Source organism: Procambarus clarkii, chromosome 41 (assembly GCF_040958095.1).
Source record: "Procambarus clarkii isolate CNS0578487 chromosome 41, FALCON_Pclarkii_2.0, whole genome shotgun sequence".
NCBI lineage: Eukaryota > Metazoa > Arthropoda > Malacostraca > Decapoda > Cambaridae > Procambarus > Procambarus clarkii.
This window is the reverse complement of record NC_091190.1, coordinates 37919159-37945101: the sequence shown is the minus strand read 5'-3', so window position 1 is coordinate 37945101 and position 25943 is coordinate 37919159. Positions and strand designations below refer to the sequence as shown.

The 25943-nt window shown below is 42.7% G+C and overlaps 1 protein-coding gene across 1 annotated transcript; it reads right to left on the bottom strand.

The window, feature by feature from the left end:
* Nucleotides 1–20121: 20121 nt before the first annotated feature.
* Nucleotides 20122–25780, bottom strand: LOC138373263 (thioredoxin domain-containing protein 2-like). Its single transcript, XM_069339304.1, has 5 exons — nt 25760–25780; nt 22444–23036; nt 21855–22356; nt 21294–21555; nt 20122–20708 (listed from the first exon to the last, which is right to left on the bottom strand). The coding sequence occupies exons 1-5, from the start codon at nt 25778–25780 to the stop codon at nt 20122–20124; spliced, it is 1965 nt and encodes a 654-aa protein (XP_069195405.1).
* Nucleotides 25781–25943: the final 163 nt, after the last annotated feature.

The following is a 25943-nucleotide window of genomic DNA, read 5'->3' as shown; positions in this document are numbered from 1 at the left end:
TGCTGGCTAGGGTTCGAATCTCCTGGTGGGAAAGTTTTCAAAGGTTGTATAACTTGTCTTGCGTGTTTAGGCAAGTTGTGCATTAAGCATAGACACAGCGTTCTCCCATATTAAAAGGAAGTTGATGAAGAACGTTAGTAGCCCCTCACTATACTCTAGTTGGCCTTGGAATGTGGTGATCTTGGGAGGATTTAAATACACTAAAATTACCATCTTTTTTAAGGGTCTGAGTTGTGGTGCAGTGGGTTAAAGGCGTACCAGTTATGCCAGTTGCTATAAGGCTTCTGTGCTTGATAGGGTTCGAATCTCCTGGTGGGAAAGTGTTCTAAGGTTGTATAACTTCTGCTTGTTTAGGCTAGTTGTGCATAAAGCATAGACACAGAGTTGTCCAATATTACCAGCAATTTGATGAAGAACGTGAGTAGCCCCTCACTATGCTCTAGTTGCTTTTTGAAGGTGGTGAGCTTTGGGAGATTTAAATACCCAGAAATTACAATTTCTTTTATTGGCCTGAGTTGTGGTGCAGTGGGTTAAAGGCATACCAGATATGTCAGTTGCTGTTAGGCTTCTGTGCTGGCTAGGGTTCGAATCTTCTGGTGGGAAAGTATTCAAAGGTTGTATAACTTTTCTTGCGTTTTTAGGCAAGTTGTGCATTAAGCATAGACACAGAATTCTCCCATATTAACAGGAATTTGATGAAAGAACGTGAATAGCCCCTCACTATGCTCTAGTTGGCCCTGGCAGGTGGTAAACTTTGGGGCATATATATACCCCAAAACTACCATCTCTCTTAAGGGTCTGAGTTGTGGTGCAGTGGGTTAAAGGCGTACCAGTTATGCCAGTTGCTATAAGGCTTCTGTGCTGGCTAGGGTTCGAATCTCCTGGTGGGAAAGTTTTCTAAGGTTGTATAACTTCTCTTGCGTGTTTAGGCAAGTTGTGCTTTAAGCACAGACACAGCGTTCTCCCATATTAACCGAAATTTGATGAAAGAACGTGAGTAGCCCTTTCACTATGCTCTAGTTGCCCTTGGAATGTGGTGATCATTGGGGATTTAAATTCCCCGAAATTACCATCTCTTTTAAGGGTCTGAGTTGTGGTGCAGTGGGTTAAAGGCGTACCAGTTACTCCAGTTGCTGTAAGGCTTCTGTGCTGGCTAGGGTTTGAATCTCCTGGGGGGAAAGTCTTCTAAGGTTGCATAACTTCTCCAGTATGTTTAGGCAAGTTGTGCATTAGGCATAGACACAGCGTTCTCCCATATTAACACGAATTTGATGAAAGAACGTGAGTAGCCCCTCACTATGCTCTAGTTGCCCTTGGGAGGTGGTGGTCTTTGGGGGATTTAAATACCCTGAAATTACCATCTCTTTTAAGGGTCTGAGTTGAGGTGCAGTGGGTTAAAGGCGTACCAGTTATGTCAGTTGCTGTAAGGCTTCTGTGCTGGCTAGGGTTTGTATCTCCTGGTGGGAAAGTTTTCAAAGGTTGTATAACTTCTCATGCGTGTTTAGGCAAGTTGTGCATTAAGCATAGACACAGCGTTCTACCATATTAAAAGGAATTTGATGAAGAACGTTAGTAGCCCCTCACTATACTCTAGTTAGCCTTGGAATGTGGTGATCTTGGGAGGATTGAAATACACTAAAATTACCATCTTTTTTAAGGGTCTGAATTGTGGTGCAGTGGGTTAAAGGCGTACCAGTTATGCCAGTTGCTATAAGGCTTCTGTGCTTGATAGGGTTCGATTCTCCTGGTGGGAAAGTGTTCTAAGGTTGTATAACTTCTCCTGCTTGTTTAGGCTAGTTGTGCATAAAGCATAGACACAGAGTTGTCCAATATTAACAGCAATTTGATGAAGAACGTGAGTAGCCCCTCACTATGCTGTAGTTGCTTTTTGAAGGTGGTGAGCTTTGGGAGATTTAAATACCCAAAAATTACAATTTCTTTTATTGGCCTGAGTTGTGGTGCAGTGGGTTAAAGGCATACCAGATATGTCAGTTGCTGTAAGGCTTCTGTGCTGGCTAGGGTTCGAATCTTCTGGTGGGAAAGTGTTCAAAGGTTGTATAACTTTTCTTGCGTGTTTAGGCAAGTTGTGCATTAAGCATAGACACAGAATTCTCCCATATTAACAGGAATTTGATGAAAGAACGTGAATAGCCCCTCTATGCTCTAGTTGGCCTTGACAGGTGGTGAACTTTGGGGCATATATATACCCCAAAACTACCATCTCTCTTAAGGGTCTGAGTTGTGGTGCAGTGGGTTAAAGGCGTACCGCTTATGCCAGTTGCTATAAGGCTTCTGTGCTGGCTAGGGTTCGAATCTCCTGGTGGGAAAGTTTTCTAAGGTTGTATAACTTCTCTTGCGTGTTAAGGCAAGTTGTGCTTTAAGCACAGACACAGCGTTCTCCCATATTAACCGAAATTTGATGAAAGAACGTGAGTAGCCTTTTCACTATGCTCTAGTTGCCCTTGGAATGTGGTGATCATTGGGGGATTTAAATACCCCGAAATTACCATCTCTTTTTAAGGGTCTGAGTTGTGGTGCAGTGGGTTAAAGGCGTACTAGTTATGCCAGTTGCTGTAAGGCTTCTGTGCTGGCTAGGGTTCGAATCTTCTGGTGGGAAAGTGTTCAAAGGTTGTATAACTTTTTTTGCGTGTTTAGGCAAGTTGTGCATTAAGCATAGACACAAAGTTCTCCCATATTAACAGGAATTTGGCAAAAAAAACGTGAGTAGCCCCTTACTATGCGCTTTTTGCCCTTTGGAGGTGGTGGTCTTTTGGGGGATTTAAATACCCTGAAATTACCATCTCTTTTAAGGGTCTGAGTTGTGGTGCAGTGGGTTAAAGGCGTACCAGTTATGCCAGTTGCTATAAGGCTTCTGTGCTTGATAGGGTTCGATTCCCCTGGTGGGAAAGTGTTCTAAGGTTGCAAAACTTCTCCTGTATGTTTAGGCAAGTTGTGCATTAAGCATAAACACAGCGTTCTCCCATATTAACAGGAATTTGATGAAAGAACGTGAGTAGCCCCTCACTATGCTCTAGTTGCCCTTGGGAGGTGGTGATCTTTGGGGGGATTTAAATACCCCCGAAATTACCATCTCTTTTAAGGGTTTGACTTGTGGTGCAGTGGGTTAAAGGCGCACCAGTTATGCCAGTTGCTGTAAGGCTTCTGTGCTCGCTAGGGTTCGAATCTCCTGGTAGGAAAGTGTTCTAAGGTTGTATAACTTCTCTTGCGTGTTTAGGCAAGTTGTGCATTAAGTGTAGACCCATATTAACAGGAATTTGATATAAGAACGTGAGTAGCCCCTCACTATGCTCTAGTTGCCCTTGGGAGGTGGTGAACTTTGGAGGATTTAAATACCCCAAAATTTCCATCTCTTTTAAGGGTCTGAGTTGAGGTGCAGTGGGTTAAAGGCGTACCAGTTATGCCAGTTGCTGTAAGGCTTCTGTGCTGGCTAGGGTTCGAATCTCCTGGTGGGAAAGTTTTCAAAGGTTGTATAACTTCTCCTGCGTGTTTAGGCTAGTTGTGCTTTAAGCATAGACACAGAGTTGTCCAATATTAACAGGAATTTGATGAAGAACGTGAGTAGCCCCTCACTATGCTCTAGTTGCTTTTTGAAGGTGGTGAGCTTTGGGAGACTTAAATACCCGGAAATTACAATTTCTTTTATTGGCCTGAGTTGTGGTGCAGTGGGTTAAAGGCATACCAGATATGTCAGTTGCTGTAAGGCTTCTGTGCTGGCTAGGGTTCGAATCTTCTGGTGGGAAAGTGTTCAAAGGTTGTATAACTTCTCTTGTGTGTCTAGGCAAGTTGTGCATTAAGTATAGACACAGAGTTCTCCCATATTAACAGGAATTTGATGAAAGAACGTGAATATCCCCTCACTATGCTCTAGTTGGCCTTGGCAGGTGGTGAACTTTCGGGGATTTATATACCCCAATACTACCATCTCTCTTAAGGGTCAGAGTTGTGGTGCAGTGGGTTAAAGGCGTACCAGTTATGCCAGTTGCTGTAAGGCTTCTGTGCTGGCTAGGGTTTGAATCTCCTGGTGGGAAAGTGTTCTAAGGTTGAATAAATTCTCTTGCGTATGTAGGGAAGTTGTGCATTTGGCATAGACACAGAGTTCTCCCATATTAACAGGAATTTGATGAAAGAACGTGAATAGCCCCTCACTATGCTCTTTTTGCCCATTGGAGGGGGTGATCTTTGGGGGGATTTAAATACCCAGAAATTACCATCTCTTTTAAGGGTTTGACTTGTGGTGAACTGGGTTAAAGGCGTACCAGTTATGCCAGTTGCTGTAACGCTTCTGTGCTTGATAGGGTTCGATTCCAATGGTGGGAAAGTGTTCTAAGGTTGTATAACTTCTCTTGCATGTTTAGGCAAGTTGTGCATTAAGCATAGACACAGAGTTCTCCCATATTAACAGGAATTTGATGAAGGAACGTGAGTAGCCCCTCACTATGCTCTAGTTGCCCTTGGGAGGTGGTGATCTTTGGGGGGATTTAAATACCCCCGAGATTACCATCTCTTTTAAGTGTCTGACATGTGGTGCTGTGGGTTAAAGGTGTACCAGTTATGCCAGTTGCTGTAAGGCTTCTGTGCTCGCTAGGGTTCGAATCTCCTGGTAGGAAAGTGTTCTAAGGTTGTATAACTTCTCTTGCGTGTATAGGCAAGTTGTGCATTAAGCATAGACCCATATTGACAGGAATTTGATGAAAGAACGTGAGTAGCCCCTAACTATGCTCTAGTTGCCCTTGGGAGGTGGTGAACTTTGGGGATTTAAATACCCCAAAATTACCATCTCATTTAAGGGTTTGAGTTGTGGTGCAGTGGGTTAAAGGTGTACCAGTTATGCCAGTTGTTGTAAGGCTTCTGTGCTGGTTAGGGTTCAAATTTCCTGATAGGAAAGTGTTCTAATGTTGTAAAACTTATCTTGCATGTTTAGGCAAGTTGTGCATTAAGCATAGACACAGAGTTCTCCCATATTAACAGGAATTTGATGAAAGAACGTGAGTAGCACCTCACTACGCTCTTTTTGCCCTTTGGAGGTGGTGTTCTTTGGGGGGATTTAAATACCCCGAAATTACCATCTCTTGTAAGGGTCTGAGTTGTGGTTCAGTGGGTTAAAGGCGTACCAGTTATGCCAGTTGCTGTGAGGCTTCTGTGCTGGCTAGGGTTTGAATCTCCTGGTGGGAAAGTGTTCTAAGGTTGTATAACTTATCTTGCATGTTTAGGCAAGTTGTGCATTAAGCATAGACACAGAGTTCTCCCATATTAACAGGAATTTGATGAAAGAACGTGAGTAGCCCCTCACTATGCTCTAGTTGGCCTTGGGAGGTGGTGATCTTTGGGGGATTTAAATACCCCGAAATTACCATCTCTTTTAAGGGTCTGAGTTGTGGTGCAGTGGGTTAAAAGTGTACCAGTTATGCCATTTGCTGTAAGGCTTCTGTGCTGGCTAGGGTTCGAATCTCCTGGTGGAAAGTGTTCTTAGGTTGTATGACTTCTCTTGCTTGTTTAGGCAAGTTGTGCATTAAGCATAAACATAGAGTTCTCCCATATTAACAGGAATTTGATGAAAAAACGTGAGTAGCCCCTCACTATGCTCATTTTGCCCTTTGGAGGTGGTGATCTTTGGGGGGATTTAAATACCCCGAAATTACCATCTCTTTTAAGGGTCTGAGTTGATGTGCAGTGGGTTAAAGGTGTACCAGTTATGCCAGTTGCTGTAAGGCTTCTGTGCTTGATAGGGTTCGACTCTCCTGGTGGGAAAGTGTTCTAAGGTTGTATAACTTCTCTTGCGTGTTTAGGCAAGTTGTGCATTAAGCATAGACACAGAGTTCTCCCATGTTAACAGGAATTTGTTGAAAGAACGTGAGTAGCCTCTCACTATGCTCTAGTTGCCCTTTGGAGGTGGTGATATTTGAGGTGATTTAAATACCCCTAAAATTACCATCTCTTTTAAGGGTCTGACATGTGGTGCAGTGGGTTAAAGGCGTACCAGTTATGCCAGTTGCTGTAGGGCTTCTGTGCTCGCTAGAGTTCGAATCTCCTGGTAGGAAAGTGTTCTAAGGTTGTATAACTTCTCTTGCGTGTTTAGGCAACTTGTGCATTAAGCATAGACACAGAGTTCTCTCATATTAACAGGAATTTGATGATAGGACATGAGTAGCCCCTCACTATGCCTAGTTGCCCTTGGGAGGTGGTGAACTTTGGGGATTTAAATAACCCATAATTACCATCTCTTTTAAGGGTTTGAGTTGTGGTGCAGTGGCTTAAAGGTGTACCAGTTATGCCAGTTGTTGTAAGCCTTTTGTACTAGTTAGGGTTCGAATCTCCTGGTGGGAAAGTTTTCTAAGGTTGAATAACTTCTCTTGCGTGTTTAAGCAAGTTGTGCATTAGGCATAGAAACAGCGTTCTCCGATATTAACAGGAATTTGATGAAAGAACGTGATTAGCCTCTCGCTATGCTCTAGTTGCCCTTGGGAGGTGGTGACCTTTGGGGGGATTTAAATACCTCCGAAATTACCATCTCTTTTAAGGGATTGACTTGTGGTGCAGTGGTTTAAAGGCGTACCAGTTATACCAGTTGCTGTAAGGCTTCTGTGCTCGCTAGGGTTCGAATCTCCTGGTAGGAAAGTGTTCTAAGGTTGCATAACTTCTCTTGCATATTTAGACAAGTTGTGCATTAAGCATATACACAGCGTTCTCCCATATTAACAGGAATTTGATGAAAGAACGTGAGTAGCCCCTCACTATGCTCTAGTTGCCCTTGGGAGGTGGTGAACTTTGGGGATTTAAATACCCCAAAATTACTATCTCTTTTAAGGTTTTGAGTTGTGGTGCAATGGGATAAAGGTGTACCAGTTATGTCAGTTGTTGTAAGGATTCTGTGCTGGTTAGGGTTCGAATCTCCTGATGGGAAAGTGTTCTAAGGTTGTATAAGTTCTCTTGCATGTTCAGACAAGTTGTGCATTTGGCATAGACACAGAGTTCTCCCATATTAACAGGAATTTGATGAAAGAACGTGAGTAGCCCCTCACTTTGCTCTAGTTGGCCTTGGCAGGTGGTGAACTTTGGGGGATTTATATACCCCAAAACTACCATCTCTTTTAAGGGTCTGAGTTGTGGTTCAGTGGGTTAACGGCATACCAGTTATGCCAGTTGCTGTGAGGCTTCTGTGCTGGTTAGGGTTTGAATCTCCTGGTGGGAAAGTGTACTAAGGTTGTATAACTTATCTAGTGTGTTTAGGCAATTTGGGCATTAAGCATAGACACAGAGTTCTCTCATATTATTAGGAATTTGATGAAAGAACGTGAGTAGCCCCTCACTATGCTCTAGTTGGCCTTGGCAGGTGATGATCTTTGGGGGATTTAAATACCCCGAAATTACCATCTCTTTTAAGGGTCTGAGTTGAGGTGCAGTGGGTTAAAGGCGTACCAGTTATGCCAGTTGCTATAAGGCTTCTGTGCTGGCTAGGGTTCGAATCTCCTGGTGGGAAAGTTTTCCCAGGTTGTATAACTTCTCTTGCGTGTTTAGGCAAGTTGTGCATTAAGCACAGACACAGCGTTCACCTATATTAACCAAAATTTGATGAAAGAACGTGAGTAGCCCCTCACTATGCTCCAGTTGCCCTTGGAATGTTGTGATCTTTGGGGAATTTAAATACCCCAAAATTACCATCTCTTATAAGGGTCTGAGTTGTGGTGCAGTGGGTTAAAGGCGTACCAGTTATTCCAGTTGCTGTAAGGTTCCTGTGCTGGCTAGGGTTTGAATCTCCTGGTAGGGAAAGTGTTCTAAAGTTGTATAACTTCTCTTGCATGTTTAGGCAAGTTGTGCATTAAGCAAAAACACAGCGTTCTCCAATATTAACAGGAATTTGATGAAGAAAGTGAGTAGCCCCTCACTATGCTCTAGTTGCCCTGTGGAGGTGGTGATCTTTGGGGGATTTAAATACCCTGAAATTATCATTTCTTTTAATGGCCTGAGTTGTGGTGCAGTGGGTTAAAGGCGTACCAGTTATTCCAGTTGCTGTAAGGTTTCTGTGCTGGCTAGGGTTTGAATCTTCTGGTGGGAAAGTGTTCAAAGGTTGTACAACTTCTCTCGCGTGTTTAGGCAAGTTGTGCATTAAGCAAAGACACAGAGTTCTCCCATATTAACTGGAATTTGATGAAAGAACGTGAGTAGCCCCTCATGTATGCTCTAGTTGCCCTTGGGAGGTGGTGGTCTTTGGGGGGATTTAAATACCTCCGAGATTACCATCTCTTTTAAGGGTCTGACATGTGGTGCAGTGGGTTAAAGGCGTACCAGTTATGCCAGTTGCTGTAAGGCTTCTGTGCTCGCTAGAGTTCGAATCTCCTGGTAGGAAAGTGTTCTAAGGTTGTATAACTTCTCTTGCGTGTTTAGGCAAGTTGTGCATTAAGCATAGACACAGAGTTCTCCCATATTAACAGGAATTTGATGAAAGGACGTGAGTAGCCCCTCACTATGCTCTAGTTGCCCATTGGAGGTTGTGAACTTTGGGAATTTAAATACCCCAAAGTTACCATCTCTTCTAAGGGTTTGAGTTGTGGTGCAGTGGGTTAAAGGTGTACTAGTTATGCCAGTTGTTGTAAGGCTTCTGTGCTGGTTAGGGTTCGAATCTCCTGGTGGGAAAGTTTTCTAAGGTTGTATAACTTCTCTTGCGTGTTTAAGCAAGTTGTGCATTAAGCATAGAAACAGCGTTCTCCCATATTAACAGGAATTTGATGAAAGAACGTGATTAGCCCCTCGATATGCTCTAGTTGCCCTTGGGAGGTGGTGATCTTTGGGGGAATTTAAATACCCCTGAAATTACCATCTCTTTTAAGGGTTTGAGTTGTGGTGCAGTGGGTTAAAGGTGTACCAGTTATGCCAGTTGTTCTAAGGCTTCTGTGCTGGTTAGGGTTCGAATCTCCCGGTGGAATGTGTTCTAAGGTTGTATAACTTCTCTTGCCTGTTTAGGCAAGTTGTGCATTAAGCATAGACACAGAGTTCTCCCATATTAACAGGAATTTGGTGAAAGAACGTGAGTAGCCCCTCACTATGCTCTTTTTGCCCGAAACGCATTGCGTAATAGTGGCTTTAGGCATTGTATGTACTAGCTCTATCTATATATCAATCCATTAATGTAACATCACTTCTTTGTATGTACCTTACCTGAATAAACATATTTATTTATTTATTTATTTATTTATTTTTGCCCTTTGGAGGTGGTGATCTTTTGGGGGATTTAAATACCCCGAAATTACCATCTCTTTTAAGGGTCTGAGTTGTGGTGCAGTGGGTTAAAGGCGTACCAGTGATGCCAGTTGCTGTAAGGCTTCGGTGCTTGATAGGGTTCGATTCCCCTGGTGGGAAAGTGTTCTAAGGTTGCATAACTTCTCTTGCATGTTTAGGCAACTTGTGCATTTAGCATAGACACAGCGTTCTCCCATATTTACAGGAATTTGATGAAAGAACGTGAGTAGCCCCTCACTATGCTCTAGTTGCCCTTGGGAGGCGGTGATCGCTGGGGGGATTTAAATACCCCCAAAATTACCATCTCTTTTAAGGGTCTGACATGTGGAGCAGTGGGTTAAAGGCGTACCAGTTGTCCCAGTTGCTGTAAGGCTTCTGTGCTCGCTAGGGTTTGAATCTCCTGGTAGGAAAGTGTTCTAAGGTTGTATAACTTCTCTTGCGTGTTTAGGCAAGTTGTGCATTAAGCATAGACCCATATTAACAGGAATTTGATGAAAGAAAGTAAGTAGCCCCTCACTATGCTCTAGTTGCCCTTGGGAGGGGATAAACTTTGGGGATTTAAATACCCCAAAATTACTATTTCTTTTAAGGGTTTGAGTTGTGGTGCAGTGGGTTAAAGGTGTATCAGTTATGCCGGTTGTTGTAAGGCTTCTGTGCTGGTTAGGGTTCGAATCTCCTGATGGGAAAGTGTTCTTAGTTTGTATAACTTCTCTTGCGTGTTTAGGCAAGTTGTGCATTTGGCATAGACACAGAGTTCTCTCGTATTAACATGAATTTGATGAAAGAACGTGAGTAGCCCCTCACTTTGCTCTAGTTGGCCTTGGCAGGTGGTGAACTTTGGGGGATTTATATACCCCAAAACTCCCGTCTCTTTTAAGGGTCTGAGTTGTGTTTCAGTGGGTTAAAGGCGTACCAGTTATGCCAGTTGCTGTGAGGCTTCTTTGCTGGCTAGGGTTTGAATCTCCTGGTGGGAAAGTGTTCAAAGGTTGTATAACTTCTCTTGCGTGTTTAGGCAAGTTGTGCATTAAGCATAGACACAGAGTTCTCCCATGTTAGCAGGAATTTGGTGAAAGAACGTGAGTAGCCCCTCACTATGCTCTAGTTGCCCTTTGGAGGTGGTGATATTTGGGGTGATTTAAATACCCCCGAGATTACCATCTCTTTTAAGGGTCTGACATGTGGTGCAGTGGGTTAAAGGCGTACCAGTTATGACAGTTGCTGTACGGCTTCTGTGCTCGCTAGAGTTCGAATCTCCTGGTAGGAAAGTGTTCTAAGGTTGTATAACTTCTCTTGCGTGTTTAGGCAAGTTGTGCATTAAGCATAGACACAGAGTTCTCTCATATTAACAGGAATTTGATGATAGGACGTGAGTAGCCCCTCACTATGCTCTAATTGCCCTTGGGAGGTGGTGGTCTTTGGGGGATTTAAATACCCCGAAATTACCATCTCTTTTGAGGGTCTGAGCTGTGGTACAGTGGGTTAAAGGCGTACCAGTTATGCCAGTTGTTGTAAGGCTTCTGTGCTGGCTAGGGTTCGAATCTCCTGGTAGGAAAGTGTTCTAAGGTTGTATAACTTCTCTTGCGTGTTTAGGCAAGTTGTGCATTAGGCATAGACACAGAGTTCTCCTATATTAACATGAATTTGATGAAAGAATGTTAATAGCCCCTCACTATGCTCTACTTGGCCTTGGCAGGTGGTGAACTTTGGGGGATTTTTATACCCCACAACTACCATATCTTTTAAGTGTATGAGTTGTGGTGCAGTGGGTTAAAGGCATACCAGTTATGCCAGATGCTGTAAGGCTTCTGTACTGGCTAAAGGTCGAGTCTCCTGGTGGGATAGTGTTATAAGGTTGTATAATTTCTCTTGCGTGTTTAGGCAAGTTGCGCATTTAACATACCTGGTTACCTGGTTGATACCTGGTTGATGGGGTTCTGGGAGTTCTTCTACTCCCCAAGCCCGGCCCGAGGCCAGGCTCGACTTGTGAGAGTTTGGTCCACCAGGCTGTTGCTTGGAGCGGCCCGCAGGCCCACATACCCACCACAGCCCGGTTGGTCCGGCACTCCGTGGAGGAATAAATCTAGTTTCCTCTTGAAAATGTCCACGGTTGTTCCGGCAATATAGACATAGACACAGAGTTCTCCCATATTAACAGGAATTTGATGAAAGAACGTCAGTAGCCTCTCACTATGCTCTGGTTGGCCTTGGCAGGTGGTGATCTTTGGGGGATTTTTATACCCCACAACTACCATCTCTTATAAGTGTATGAGTTGTGGTGCAGTGGGTTAAAGGCATACCAGTTATTCCAGTTGCTGTAAGGCTTCTGTGCTCGCTAGGGTTCGAATCTTCTGGTAGGAAATTGTTCTAAGGTTGTATAACTTTTCTTGCGTGTTTAGGCAAGTTGTGCATTAAGCATAGACCCATATTAACAGGAATTTGATGAAAGAACGTGAATAGCCCCTCACTATGCTCTAGTTGCCCTTGGGAGGTGGTGATCTTTGGGGGATTTAAATGTCCCGAAATTACCATCTCTTTTAAGGGTCTGAGTTGTGGTGCAGTGGGTTAAAGGCGTACCAGTTATGCTAGTTGCTGTAAGGCTTCTGTGCTTGATAGGGTTCGTTTCCCCTGGTGGGAAAGTGTTCTAAGGTTGCATAACTTCTCTTGCATGTTTAGGCAATATTTGCATTTAGCATAGACTCAGCGTTCTCCCATATTAACAGGAATATGATGAACGAATGTGAGTAGCCCCTCATGTATGCTCTAGTTGCCCTTGGGAGGTGGTGGTCTTTGGGGGGATTTAAATACCCCCGAGATTACCATCTCTTTTAAGGGTCTGACATGTGGTGCAGTGGGTTAAAGGCGTACCAGTTATGCCAGATGCTCTAAGGATTCTGTGCTCACTAGGGTTCGAATCTCCTGGTAGGAAAGTGTTCTAAGGTAGTATAACTTCTCTTGCGTGTTTAGGCAAGTTGTGCATTAAGCATAGACACAGAGTTCTCCCATATTAACAGGAATTTGATGAAAGGACGTGAGTAGCCCCTCACTATGCTCTAGTTGCCCATTGGAGGTTGTGAACTTTGGGAATTTAAATACCCCAAAGTTTCCATCTCTTTTAAGGGTTTGAGTTGTGGTGCAGTGGGTTAAAGGTGTACCAGTTATGCCAGTTGTTGTAAGGCTTCTGTGCTGGTTAGGGTTCGAATCTCCTGGTGGGAAAGTTTTCTAACGTTGTATAACTTCTCTTGCGTGTTTAAGCAAGTTGTGCATTAAGCATAGAAACAGCGTTCTCCTATATTAACAGGAATTTGATGAAAGAACGTGATTAGCCCCTCGATATGCTCTAGTTGCCCTTGGGAGGTGGTGATCTTTGGGGGAATTTAAATACCCCCGAAATTACCATCTCTTTTAAGGGTTTGAGTTGTGGTGCAGTGGGTTAAAGGTGTACCAGTTATGCCAGTTGTTGTAAGGCTTCTGTGCTGGTTAGGGTTCGAATCTCCTGGTGGGAAAGTTTTCTAAGGTTTTATAACTTCTCTTGCGTGTTTAGGCAAGTTGTGCATTATGCATAGACACAGTTCTCCCATATTAACAGGAATTTAATGAAAGAATGTGAGTATCCCCTCACTATGCTCTAGTTGCCCTTGGGAGGTGGTGGTCTTTGGGGGATTTAAATACCACAAAATTACCATCTCTTTTAATGGTCTGATTTGTGGTGCAGTGATTTAAAGGCATACCAATTATGCCAGTTGCTGTAGGGCTTCTGTGCTTGATAGGGATCGATTCTCCTCGTGGGAAAGTGTTCTAAGGTTGCATAACTTCTCTTGCATGTTTAGTCAATTGTGCATTAAGCATAGATAGACACAGAGTTCTCCCATATTAACAGGAATTTGGTGAAAGAACGTGAGTAGCCCCTCACTATGCTCTTTTTGCCCACTGGAGGTGGTGATCTTTGGGGGGATTTAAATTCCCCGAAATTACTATCTCTTTTAAGGGTCTGAGTTGTGGTGCAGTGGGTTAAAGATTTACCAGTTATGCCCATATATTTACCAGTCTCCTTCAAACTCACTCCTAGTCTCCTCCAAACTCACTCCTTGTCTTCTACACCTGCTTCTAGTCTCTTCCACACCTACTCATTGTCTCCTCCACACTTACTCCTAGTTTCCTCCAAACTCATTCCTAGTCTCCTCCACACTCAGTCCTAGTCTCATCTACACCCACTCCTAGTCTCCTCCAAACTCACTCCTAGTCTCCTCAACACCAATTCCTAGTCTCCTCCACACCTACTCCTAGTCTCCTCCAAACTCACTCCTAGTCTCCTCCAGACCCACTCCTAGTCTCCTCCACACCTATTCCTAGTCTCTTCTACACCCAACTCCTAGTCTCCTCCACACCCACTCCTAGTCTCCTCCACACCAACTCCTAGTCTCCTCAACACCCACTCCTAGTCTCCTCTACATCCACTCCTAGTCTCCTCCACACACACTCCTAGTCTCCCCTACACCCACTCCTAGTCTCCTCTACATCTACTCCTAGTCTCCTCTACACCCACTCCTAGTCTCCTATACACCCACTCCTAGTCTCCTATACACACACTCCTAGTCTCCTATACACACACTCCTAGTCTCCTATACACCCACTCCTAGTCTCCTCTACACCCACTCCTAGTCTCCTATACACCCACTCCCAGTCTCCTCTACACCCACTCCTAGTCTCCTATGCACACACTCCTAGTCTCCTATACACCCACTCCTAGTCTTCTCTACACCCACTCCTAGTCTCCTATACACCCACTCCTAGTCTCCTTTACACCCACTCCTAGTCTCCTCCACACACACTTCTAGTCTCCTGTACACCCACTCCTTATCTCTACTACACCCACTGCTACTCTCCTCAACGCCCACTCCTAGTCTCTTCTACACCCACTCCTAGTCTTCTCTACACCCACTCCTAGTCTTCTCTACACCCACTCCTAGTCTTCTCTACACCCACTCCTAGTCTCCTCCAAACTCACACCTTGTCTCCTCTGTACCCACTCCTAGTCTAATCCAAACTCACTCCTAGTCTCCTCTACACCCACTCCTAGTCTCCTCCAAACTCACTCCTAGTCTCCTCTACACCCACTTCTAGTCTCCTCCAAACTCACTTCTAGTCTCCTCTACACCCACTCCTATTCTCCTCCAAATTCACTCCTTGTCTCTTCAACACCCACTCCTACTCTCACCAACACCAACTCCTAGTCTCCTCCAAACTCACTCCATGTCTCCTCCACACTCACTCCTAGTCTTCTCTACACCCATCTACACCCACTTTTAGTCTCCTCTACACCCCCTCTCCTTGTCTCCTCCACACACACTCGTACTCTCTTCTCAACTCACTCCTAGTATCCTCTACAACCACTCATAGTCTCCTCTACACCCACTCCTAGTCTCCTCCTCACTCACTCCTAGTATCCACTACACCTACTCCTAGTCTGTTCTACACCTATCGCAGTCTCCTCTACACCCACTCCTAGTCTGCCCTACACCCTTTCCTAGTGTCCCATACACCTACTCCTAGTCTCCTCAACACTCACTCTTAGTCTCCTCTATACTCACTCCTAGTCTCCTCCACACCTACTCTTAGTCTCCTTTACACCTAGTTTGCTCTTCACCCACTCATAGTCTCCTATACACCCAGTAGTCCCAATATACAAAAAGGGTGACAGACAAGAGGCACTGAACTACAGGCCAGTGTCGTTAACGTGTATACTATGCAAGGTGATGGATAAGATCGTGAGAAAAATCTAGTAACACATCTGGAGAGAAGAGACTTCGTGACAACCCATCAACATGGGTTCAGGGAGGGTAAATCTTGCCTTACAGGCTTAAGAGAATTCTACGATCAGGTGACAAAGATTAAGCAAGACAGAACGATGGGCGAACTGCATTTTTTTGGACTTTCGGAAAGCCTTTGACACAGTACCCCAAAAGAGGCTGATGCATAAGCTGGAGAAACAGGCATGAGTAACGGTTAGGGCGCTCCAGTGGATGAGGGAGTACCTAAGCAATAGGAAGCAGAGAGTTACAGTGAGAGGTGAGACCTCAGATTGGTGTGAAGTCACCAGTGGAGTCCCACAGGGATCTGTACTCGAACCTATCCTGTTTCTGATATACGTAAATGATCTCCCAGAGGGTATAGACTCATTCCTCTCAATGTTTGCTGACGACGCCAAAATTATGAGAATGATTAAGACACAGGAGGACAGCTTAAGGTTTCAAGAAGACCTGAACAAGCTGCAGGAATGGTCGAGCAAATGGTTGTTAGAGTTTAACCCGAAGCAAATGTAATGTAATAAAGATAGGTGTAGGGAGCAGGAGACCAGATACAAGGTATCATTTGGGAGATGAGATACTTCAAGAGTCAGAGAGAAAGACCTGGGGGTTGATATCACGCCAGACCTGTCCCCTGAAGTTCCTATCAAGAGAATAACATCAGCGCCATATACCAGGTTGGCTAACATAAGAACGGCCTTTAGAAACCTGTGTAAGAAATCTTTCAGAACATAATATACCACATATGTCAGACCAATCCTGGAGTATGCGGCTCTAGCATGGAGTCCATATCTAGTCAAGCATAAGACTAAACTGGAAAAGGTTCAAAGGTTTGCCACCAGACTATTACCCAAACTGAGCGGTATGAGCTACGAGGAGAGACTACGGGAATTAAACCTCACGTCACTGGGAGACTGAAGAGTTGGAGGCGACATGATCACCACATACAAGATTCTCAGAGGAATTGATAGGGTAGATAAAGACAGACTTTTTACACAAGGGGCACATACATTAGGAGACACAGGTGGAAACTGAGTGCCCAAATGAGCCATAGAGACGTTAGAGAGAATTTTCTCAGTGTCAGAGTAGTAGACAAATGGAATGCATTAGGAAATGATGTGGTGGAGGCTGACTCCATACACAGTTTCAAGTGTAGATATGATAGAGCCCAATAGGCTCAGGAACCTGTACATTAGTTGATTGACCGTTGCGAGGCGGAACCAAAGAGCCAGAGCTCAACCCCTACAAGCAGAATTAGGTGAGTATAATTAGGTGAGTACCCACTCCTTGTCTCATCCACACCCACTAATAGTCTTATTTATACCTACTCCTAGTTTCCTCTACATCCTCTTTTCATCTCTACACTTTCACTCCTACTCTCCTCTACTCCCATTCCTTGTCTCCTCTACACCAATTCCTAGTCTCCTCAACGCTCACTCCTAGCCCACTCTACACCCACTCCTAGTCTCCTCTACACTCACTCCTAGTCTCCTTCACACTCGTTCCTTGTCTCCTTCACACTCACTCCTAATCTCCTCCACACCCACTACTAGTCTCATCCACACCCACTCCTAGTCTCCTCCAATCTGTCTCCTAGTCTCCTCCACATCCTCTCGTAGTCTCCTCCACACCCACTCCTAATCTCCTCCACACCCACTCCTAGTCTCCTCCACATCCACTCCTAGTTTCCTCCACACTCACTTTTATTCTCCTCCACCCACACTCCTAGTCTCCTCCTCACTCATTCCTAGTCTCCTCCACACCCACTCCTAATATCCTCCACATCCTCTCGTAGTCACCTCCACACTCACTCCTAGTCTCCTCCTCACTCACTCCTAGTCTCCTTCACACTCACTCCTAGTCTCCTCCACACCCACTCTTAGTCTCCTCCACACCTACTCCTAGGCTCCTCCACACATTCTCTTAGTCTCCTCTACACCACTCCTATTTTCCTCAAAACTCACTCTTAGTTTCCTCCACACTCACTCCTAGTCTCGTCCACACCCACTCCTAGTCTCCTCTACACCACTCCTAGTCTCCTCCACACTCACTCCTAGTCTTTCACCACACTCACTCCTAGTCTCCTCCACACTCACTCCTACTCTCCTCACCACCTACTCCTAGTCTCGTCCACACTCAATTCTAGTCTCTTCTACACCCACTCCAATCTCCTACATAGGCACTCCTAGTCTCCTTCACACCCACTCCTAGTCTCCTCCATACACTCTCCTATTCTCCTCCATGCCAACTCTTAGTCTCCTCCACACCCACTCTTAGTCTCCTCTACACCACTGCTAGTCTCCTCCACACTCACCCATTGGTACCTCCACACTCCCTCCTAGTCTCCTCTACACCACTCCTATTCTCCTCAACACTCAATTTTAGTCTACTCTACACCCACTCCAATCTCCTCAACAGGCACTCCTTGTCTTTCCCACACCCACTGCTAGTCTCATCCACAACTACTCCTATTCTCCTCCACACCTACTGCAAAGGCAGAGACCGAAGTTGGAATAACCCAGTTGTACGGTAAAGGTGAAAAATGAAAATGACACTATACCTTTCTTTTGCTTCTCGATATCATAACCTAAGAGCAAGAGACCAGGTAGTTGACAAAGTAGACATCTTCCTCCATCATAATCGTTATAATTTGAGAGTGATTTATATATCTGTCTGCAGTATTTGAGGAAATTGGTAACTATTTAAAAAAAAAAAACCTTGGTGTCGTGTATTGGGAGGTAATAATAATCATCCTTATTATTGTCCAGGGTATTATTACACCAAGACCAACTTTCATAGGAAGAAGGCATGTTAGTAAAAGCACATTCTTTTAAATAATATTCTTCTTTTTGAAATTTAAAGATTCATTAAATTTTGAAGGATATATTTTTTGTAATAGTTTATTGTAAAAACTGGGTCATTATCGAGGATCAAATAATGTTGCAGACCGATGAAAAAAAAATAACGCAACCATTATTGTGGTTAATATAATTAAAAAAAGAGGGGATGACCATTTTGATTTGCTACTGCATTATGGGAAATGTGTGGGCAAGAATTTACATAGACATTACAAAATGTTATATAGTCAAATTATCTTTTATTTCACCGATATCAGTTGTAAATTGAACTATTAATTTAGATGACTGCTTATTTTTTTTTGTTTCCACATACGAATTTACATCATATAAATTTATTGGTTGTGGTTTATTATTATTATTATTATTATTATTATTATTATTATTATTATTATTATTATTATTATTATTATTATTTTCTATTATATATAAATTTGCATGTTTCACATTTGCCTCACTATACAATTTTTTAATTAAAATACGCAAGCAGTAATATTTGTCATATCTTGTTTAAAAGGTGAGGAATAGAATGATGGAGGAAAAATATAGAAGTTTGTATTCGTTATAGATTATTAAATCAGGTATAGTTTTCTCAGACATATACTGCATATTAATGGTTTTTAAATATATATAATGAGAAAACAGCTTTTAATGAAACTGGGTTTTAGGCTATAAATCTCAAAAGGATAGAGTGCCTTAGGCTGAAATCTAAAATTTACTGATATCACGTTCTTCAACTGATATCACGTCATATGTGTCGTCAACCCCTAGTAATTTTTCCTTAATTGTATATACAAATCGCTAGTTTTATATACATTTGTAATGTTTTATATACCACAGTATATAAAATCCCCGGGCCTTTTATATCCCCGAGTAAATAAAATTAAAATGACCCTATGGAAGAGCCAAAAAGTTAGAGGAGTAAACTTTACCTAATATTGGGAGATTTTTATAGATAACGAGTATTTCATCTGATAAAGAATCCTCAGAAAGATAGAGTAGAAGGTATTGTTCATAACTCGAGACATGATCATTGCTTTATAAAATTCTCAGATGGATTAAAACCCATCCTACTTTCTGGAAAGAGATAAAAATGTCGCATTCTACCAGACTAATAAACCACTAAACCTCCTCCAAATGCCATTACTAAGATGATTCGCTGGTGAATCGATTGACTCTGATTAAATTACTTGGAAATGTGTATATCTTCCACGTTGACATCCATTTGTAGAAATTCACTTACACAATTGATTCCATCGGTCATGAAACTCCTGTAACAAATTCCACATATTGTAAGAGAAGGGGGATAATATGAAGACTATATCATATCAGTTACTTTTAAAATAAACTACATGTGTCTAATTTAACTTTGAGGCCTGGTAAAACTAAACTCTCTGTTTCTTTATATTTTAATAAGTATATAATAATAATATTATTAATTATTACTATTATTATGTTTTATTAATATTATTATTATATACATTCTAAAAAAAAAATAGAATCCAGTTATGTATATACTAGTTGAATCTTCATTTTCATTCAAGGTAAATTACACGTGTCTAATCTAACTATGCGGTCTGGTTGAGTGTATATTTAAAACTAAACGCTATTCTATTTTTATAATTATATATATATTAATATTATTATTATATACTTACTAAAAAAAGATAGAATTTGGTTTCATCCTTTTAAATGTTTATTGTGTGTATACATAGGAAAGGTGACTCAGAAGGGTGTAGGTGGCATCAGCAACATCAGAGAGATAACTACTGATGACCTGTAGGGTCAAGATTATGTATAAAGAGTCCAGGAACGTTTTTTCCTTGTAGCTGAATCCAGTTTTTATCTTTTTGGTGGCGGGTTCTCTTCCTACTGTTTGTGATTCTCCGCCTCCTCCAACTGTTTGTGATTCTCCTCTTCCTCGAACTGTTTGTGGTTCTCCTCCTCCTCCAACTGTTTGTGGTTCTCCTTCTATTGTTTGTGAAGTTTTTACCTTTTTGGTCGGGGATTCACCTCTTTCTCCTCCTGCTGTTTGTGGTTCTCCTCCTCCTCCGCCTGCATCTTGTAATTCTCCTCCTACTTCTTCACCTGAGTCTTGTAAGTCTCCTCTTTCGTCGTGTAATTCTTTTCCTCCTCCTTCTCCATTGTCTTGTAATTCTCCTCCTACTCCTTCTTCTGCATCTTGTAATTCTTCTCCTCCTCCTTCTTCATTGTCTTGTAATTCTTCTGCTCCTTCTTCCCCTGCGTCTTGTAACTACTCCTTCTCCTGCGTCGTGTAATTCCCCTCCCACTCCTCCTGCGTCTTGTAATTCTTCTCCCACTTCTTCTCCTGCATCTTGTAATTCTCCTCGTCCTCCTTTTCCTTCATCTTGAAATTCTTCTCCCACTCCTTCTCCTATATTTTGTAATTCTTCTCCTACTCCTCCTGCGTCTTGTAATTCTCCTCCTCCGTGTGATTCTTTTGTTTGTTCTTCTTTCTCGACTTCCACATTAATGTTAAATTTAATGCTAGCAAATGTGTCTGAGGAATTATTATTTTTAGCCAACATTTTACATTCCATCTCATTATTACCGTCTTGGAGTTCAAGTTTCATAACCGCAAATGGGGGTAGGGAATTTTCCTTCATTGGGAAATTATTCGTAAAAAATTCACAATGAAATATATCTTGACTTGCAGCATGGGTAGATGATATCAACAATTTGTTCATGTCAAATCGTTTTCCTTCATTTTGTAATTTTATACGTGATGCTTCTAAATTGTTCTTTAATATGACATTTTCAATTTCATTTAGATCTGTATAAATATCAGGTATGAAATTATGGAATTTCCATAGAAATATTAATATAATTGTATTTTTTGTATAATATCCCCTATCAGTATTATAATTTTTATATAATTTATACACGTAATACGCAGAATAATTGTGAAAATATTCGTGAGCTTTATTATAATTTGAAAGAAAGTCATAAAAGGGTTGTATTAATGTCTTGTCAGTTTCGGCTATATTTTTAGGATTATACGAAAATGGTGGTTTGGGAACAATGAAGAGACCTTTATAAGTATTTATATCTTCAATAAAGGTAGAGAGATCTTCATCTTCAATAAATGGAGTCTCTTGAGAGAGTTCAGAGAATCCTGTTTGATTGATGGAGGAATGAAATGTTTTTGTGGTATTTCTGAAAACTGTTTGTAATGTTTCTAGAGGTACTTCAAAGGACGGACGCTATTCTTCTGTTTGTAATTCTCCTTCTCCAACTCCTTCTTATTTTTCTTCTTCTATCTCCTCGACCTCTACATTATTATTAAATTTAATGCTAGTAAATGTATCAAATGAATTAATGTTCTTAGCCTCTATTTTGCATTCCACCTCATTATTACCTTCTTGAAGGTAAAGTTTCATTACCACAAATGGCGGTAATGAATTGGATTCTTCTTCCGTTAGGAAATTATTTTTATAAAATCCTTCAACAAATATATCCTGACTGGCCGCATGGGAACATGATATCCACAGTCTGTTCATGTAAATTGGTTTTGTTCCATTTTGTGATTTTGTACGTACTGCTTCTATATGGTTCTTTAATTGGATATCTTCTATTTCATTTGAATCAGTAGGAATATCAGGCTTCAAATCAGGAATATTCTACTGAAATATTGAAACAATTGGGTTTTTGCAATAATACCCCTTATCATACACAGAATTTTGCCATACTTTATTTATGTTAAAAGATTCTTTATTATACAAATATCGGTGGGCTTGATTATAATTTCAAAGGAAGTCATTAAAAGGTTTTATTACTGTATTCTCAATTTCGAGTCTATTCTTAGGATTATACGAAAATGGTCGTTTAGGAATAACAACGAAACCTTCATAAGTTTTTATATCACCGATAAAAGGGGAAAATAATGATTCAAAATGGATTTCCTGATGGCAGATTGTACTGTTTGGGAGATGGTGGACTGTAAATTTTCTGGGGATACTTCAGAGGAGGACTCTGTTTGACTGATGACAGACTGCATTGTTTGATTGATGACAGATTGTAACATTTCTTGAGATAATTCATATGATTCTGTTTGACTGAAGAATGATTGTAACTTTTGATTGATGATAGATTGTAATGTTTCATGAGGCAGTTCAGAATCCTTACTTTGTAGTGTTTCTTGAGGCAGTTCAGAGGCCTCAGTTTGCAATGTTCCTTGAGGCAGTTCAAAGGCCTCAGTTTGCAATGTTCCTTGAGGCAGTTCAGAGGCCTCAGTTTTTATTGTTTCTTGATGCAGTTCAGAGGCCTCAGTTTGCAATGTTCCTTGAGGCAGTTCAGAGGCCTCAGTTTTTATTGTTTCTTGAGGCAGTTCAGAGGCCTCACTTTTTCTTGCTTTTTTAGGCAGTTCAGAAATCTCAGTTTGTAATGTTTCTTGAGGCAGTTCAGAGACCTCAGTAATGTTTCTTGAGGCAGTTCAGAGACCTCAGTAATGTTTCTTGAGGCAGTTCAGAGGCCTCAGTTTGTAATGTTTCTTGAGGCAGTTCAGAGACCTCAGTAATGTTTCTTGAGGCAGTTCAGAGGCCTCAGTTTGTAATGTTCCTGGAGGCAGGTCTGAATCCATTGTTTGTAATTTTTGTTGAGGCAGTTCAGAGACCTCAGTTGTTAATGTTTCTTGATTCAGTTCAGAGGCCTCAGTTTGTAATGTTTCTTGAGGCAGTTCCGATTCCTCCATTTGTAATGTTTCTGGAGGATGTTCTGAATCTTTTGTTTGTAATTTTTGTTGTGGCAGTTCAGAGGCCTCAGTTTGTAAAGTTTCTTGAGGCAGTTCAGATTCTTCCGTTTGTAATGTTTCTTGGGGCAGTTCAGAGGAATCTGTTTGAATCTTGATCAGAAGATGAAGGTGTTGTTGGATCTGTGCCATCTCTTCATTATTTGAATCTTGGAGACTTGCTTCTTTGGGTTTTTTGGAAGATTCTATTGAACTGATGAAAGATGACTGTAATAGTTCTTGAGGTACTCTACTGACTGATTTTATTGATTCTTGAGGTACTTTAGAAGCTTCTGTTAGACCGAAGGAGGATTGTTGAGATAGTTCAGTGGACTCTGGTACTGGATCATGACTGATGGAATTGTCATTGTTTTCCTTTTTATAAAAAAATTTAGTATTTGTAGTTTTTTCCGTGAATTAATGACCACTATAACTGTTAGGAAAATTAATAATAATTATAACATAATAATTGTTAAAAGTAGATTCATTCCTAATTTTCACTTTTTTTAATTATAATATGTTTTAATTAAAGTATTAAAAAAAATAAAGTAAATATTTACCCAAAGTCAAATATGTTATTGTAATTTTATATATACACTTTCATTCAGAAACGTATTACAAGAGTCCACTGGGTGTCGAAAATTCATACATTCTCCCTCACCGTTTTTATCCTGGTCTCAACAATTATAATTTTACATTCTTTCGATTATTATGTTTCTGGACTCATAATAGTGAACCATATCAGGGAGTCCTCCTGCTCTTCCTCCTGTTTCTTGTCCTACTTCCGAGACTTCCACATTTGCTTGAATGCTACCTTAATCCAGGCTTCCTGTTCCTCCCCCCTTCCTCTGAGTTTGTTCCTGTCATGTTTGTCTCCCTGCGGTTATTTCCCCGAGTTTGTCTCCCTGTCATGTTTTTTCCCTATGAGAAAGATAGAGGGGGAGAGAGAGATAGATGAGCGAGATGAGAGGGAGGTGAAAGAGAGAGAGAGAGAGAGAGAGAGAGAGAGAGAGAGAGAGAGAGAGAGAGAGAGAGAGAGAGAGAGAGAGAGAGAGAGAGAGAGAGAGAGAGAAAGAGAGAGGGAGAGAGAGAGGGAGGAAGAGAGAGAAAGAGAGAATGGACAGAGGAGAAAGAGAGAAGGAGAAAGAGAAAATAGAGAGAGAGAGAGAAGAAGAAGGGGAGAGGGGGAGAGAGAGAGAGAGAGAGAGAGAGAGAGAGAGAGAGAGAGAGAGAGAGAGAGAGAGAGAGAGAGAGAGAGAGGGAGAGAGAGAGAGAGAGGGAGAGAGTGAGGGAGGAAGAGAGAGAAAGAGAGAATGGACAGAGGAGAAAGAGAGAAGAGAGAGAGAGAGAGGAAGAAGGGGAAAGAGAGAGAGAGAGAGAGAGAGAGAGAGAGAGAGAGAGAGAGAGAGAGAGAGAGAGAGAGAGAGAGAGAGAGAGAGAGAGAGAGAGACAGAGAGAGAGAGAGAGACAGAGAGAGAGAGAAGGAAAAGAGAGAGAGGAAAGGAAGATAGGGTGTGTGAGCATGTGCGTGTGTGTGTGCGTGCTTGTTTGTGTGTGTGTGCTTGTGTGTGTGTGTACTGGGTGGGCGAGGGCGGTGTTTTAGGTGTGTTTGTGGTTGTGTGTATGTGTGTGTTCATTGTGATAGGGGTGTTATGGAGGGGCGGGTAATCGGTGGAGGGATGGCGTGGGAGAGAGGGAGGGAGTGGGGGAGTGGTAGACAGAGGGAGAGCGTTGGAGAGATAGGGGAGAGATGTATGGTTAAATAGGGGGGTGGATGGATGGAGGGAGAGGGAGAGTGAAATGAGAGCGAGTGAGAGAGTAGAGGATGTGAGGATGGGAGGAGGGAGAGAGGGTGCTGTTCTAGTGAGGGGGATGGGAAGGGTGTGTGGGGCGGTTACGAGTGGGAGGTGTGTGCGCCCAATGGACGGTTGGCTGTGTGTGTGTGTACTGTTGGAGGTGCTATTGCAAGGAGGGAATGAGAGAAGGTTGTGGGTTATCTGGTGTAGAGTGTATTGTTTTTCACACTTAGGTGCCATGAAACTAGTTCCCACATGAGCCGTATACTGTGTCTTGAGGTTCGTTTCCGTTTGTTAACTTATATCCAAGACTAACTAGTATATTGCAATAACACTGTACACTGTATGATTGACTGACTTATTGAGAAGCTTTACCACCAATGCAAACATCCCACAGCACAAATAGGTGTTAGAAGTACTGTTGATGTCTTGTTTACTCCGCGTAGGAATGCTGGTGTCCACGCCGCTGCCAGGCGTAGGTCACTTCAACTTCTCGCTATATATCACCAATAATCAGCTTCTTGCTCCCCTTAGCACTGGTATAGCTCTAATGCTACATGTTTAAACTCATTTCTTCACTATTCTATTCACTATTTGCTTTGATCTTCACTATCACATCTAGTTATGTACACTCTGACCTATCGTGAAGGCAACGTGCCTGTCCTGGCACTGATGGCGTACCCCTGATCTTTACTAATTTGCACTATTGGTGCTTGCCTGATCTACCAGTTCCTGCCTGCAGTTGCGAGGGGGGCAGGTGCAGTTTGGCGTGTCGGCTCCATGGGGGCCCCCCTTCCCCCTTTGTGCATGCCCAGTCTATAGGCCTCAAGTTTTTTGCTCGAGCGGGATATCCTGAGGTGGGGTGGGTGCCGTGTGACATGCTTCGGGTCCCTGTGGAGGATAATTATGGCGTTGAGCAGGTGACTGCCCGTAAGGTGATTGTTAATCAAACGACGGAGGAGGTGTATAGGGCATTTTTACGTCGCTACGAGGGGCGGACCTTGCCCCTGCCCGATGATGTAGGCACTGTTACTGTGTCTGATCGCAGTGGTGCCGTCAACCTATGTAAGCGTGCATGGTGCGCCCTTGGAATTTCCAGAGGGGCTGCTGAGGCGTTATTTCGGCCAGTTTGAAGCGGTCGTCAGTGTGCAGTTCCACCTGCTCTCCTCGGGACCGCTAAAGGGTGTGCAGTCATATATTCGCACCCTAGGAATGAGGCTGCGGACGGACATTCCTTCTCAAGTGAAGCTTCTGGGGTACTATGCTAGGGTGTATTATGCTCGTCAGCCCCGTACGTGTTACCGTTGTGGCCTCTTGGGCCATCAGGTTGCTGGGTGCTCTGAACCTGCCATCGCGCCCGTCAACCACTTCCGTGAGGAGGATTTTCCACCGCTCCCTATGGAGGAGGATTCGGTGGCTGTGGATGTGGACGACTCTTTGGCTGCTGCCATGCCCGGTGTGTCGCCTGATGCGCCTCCTGTTGATG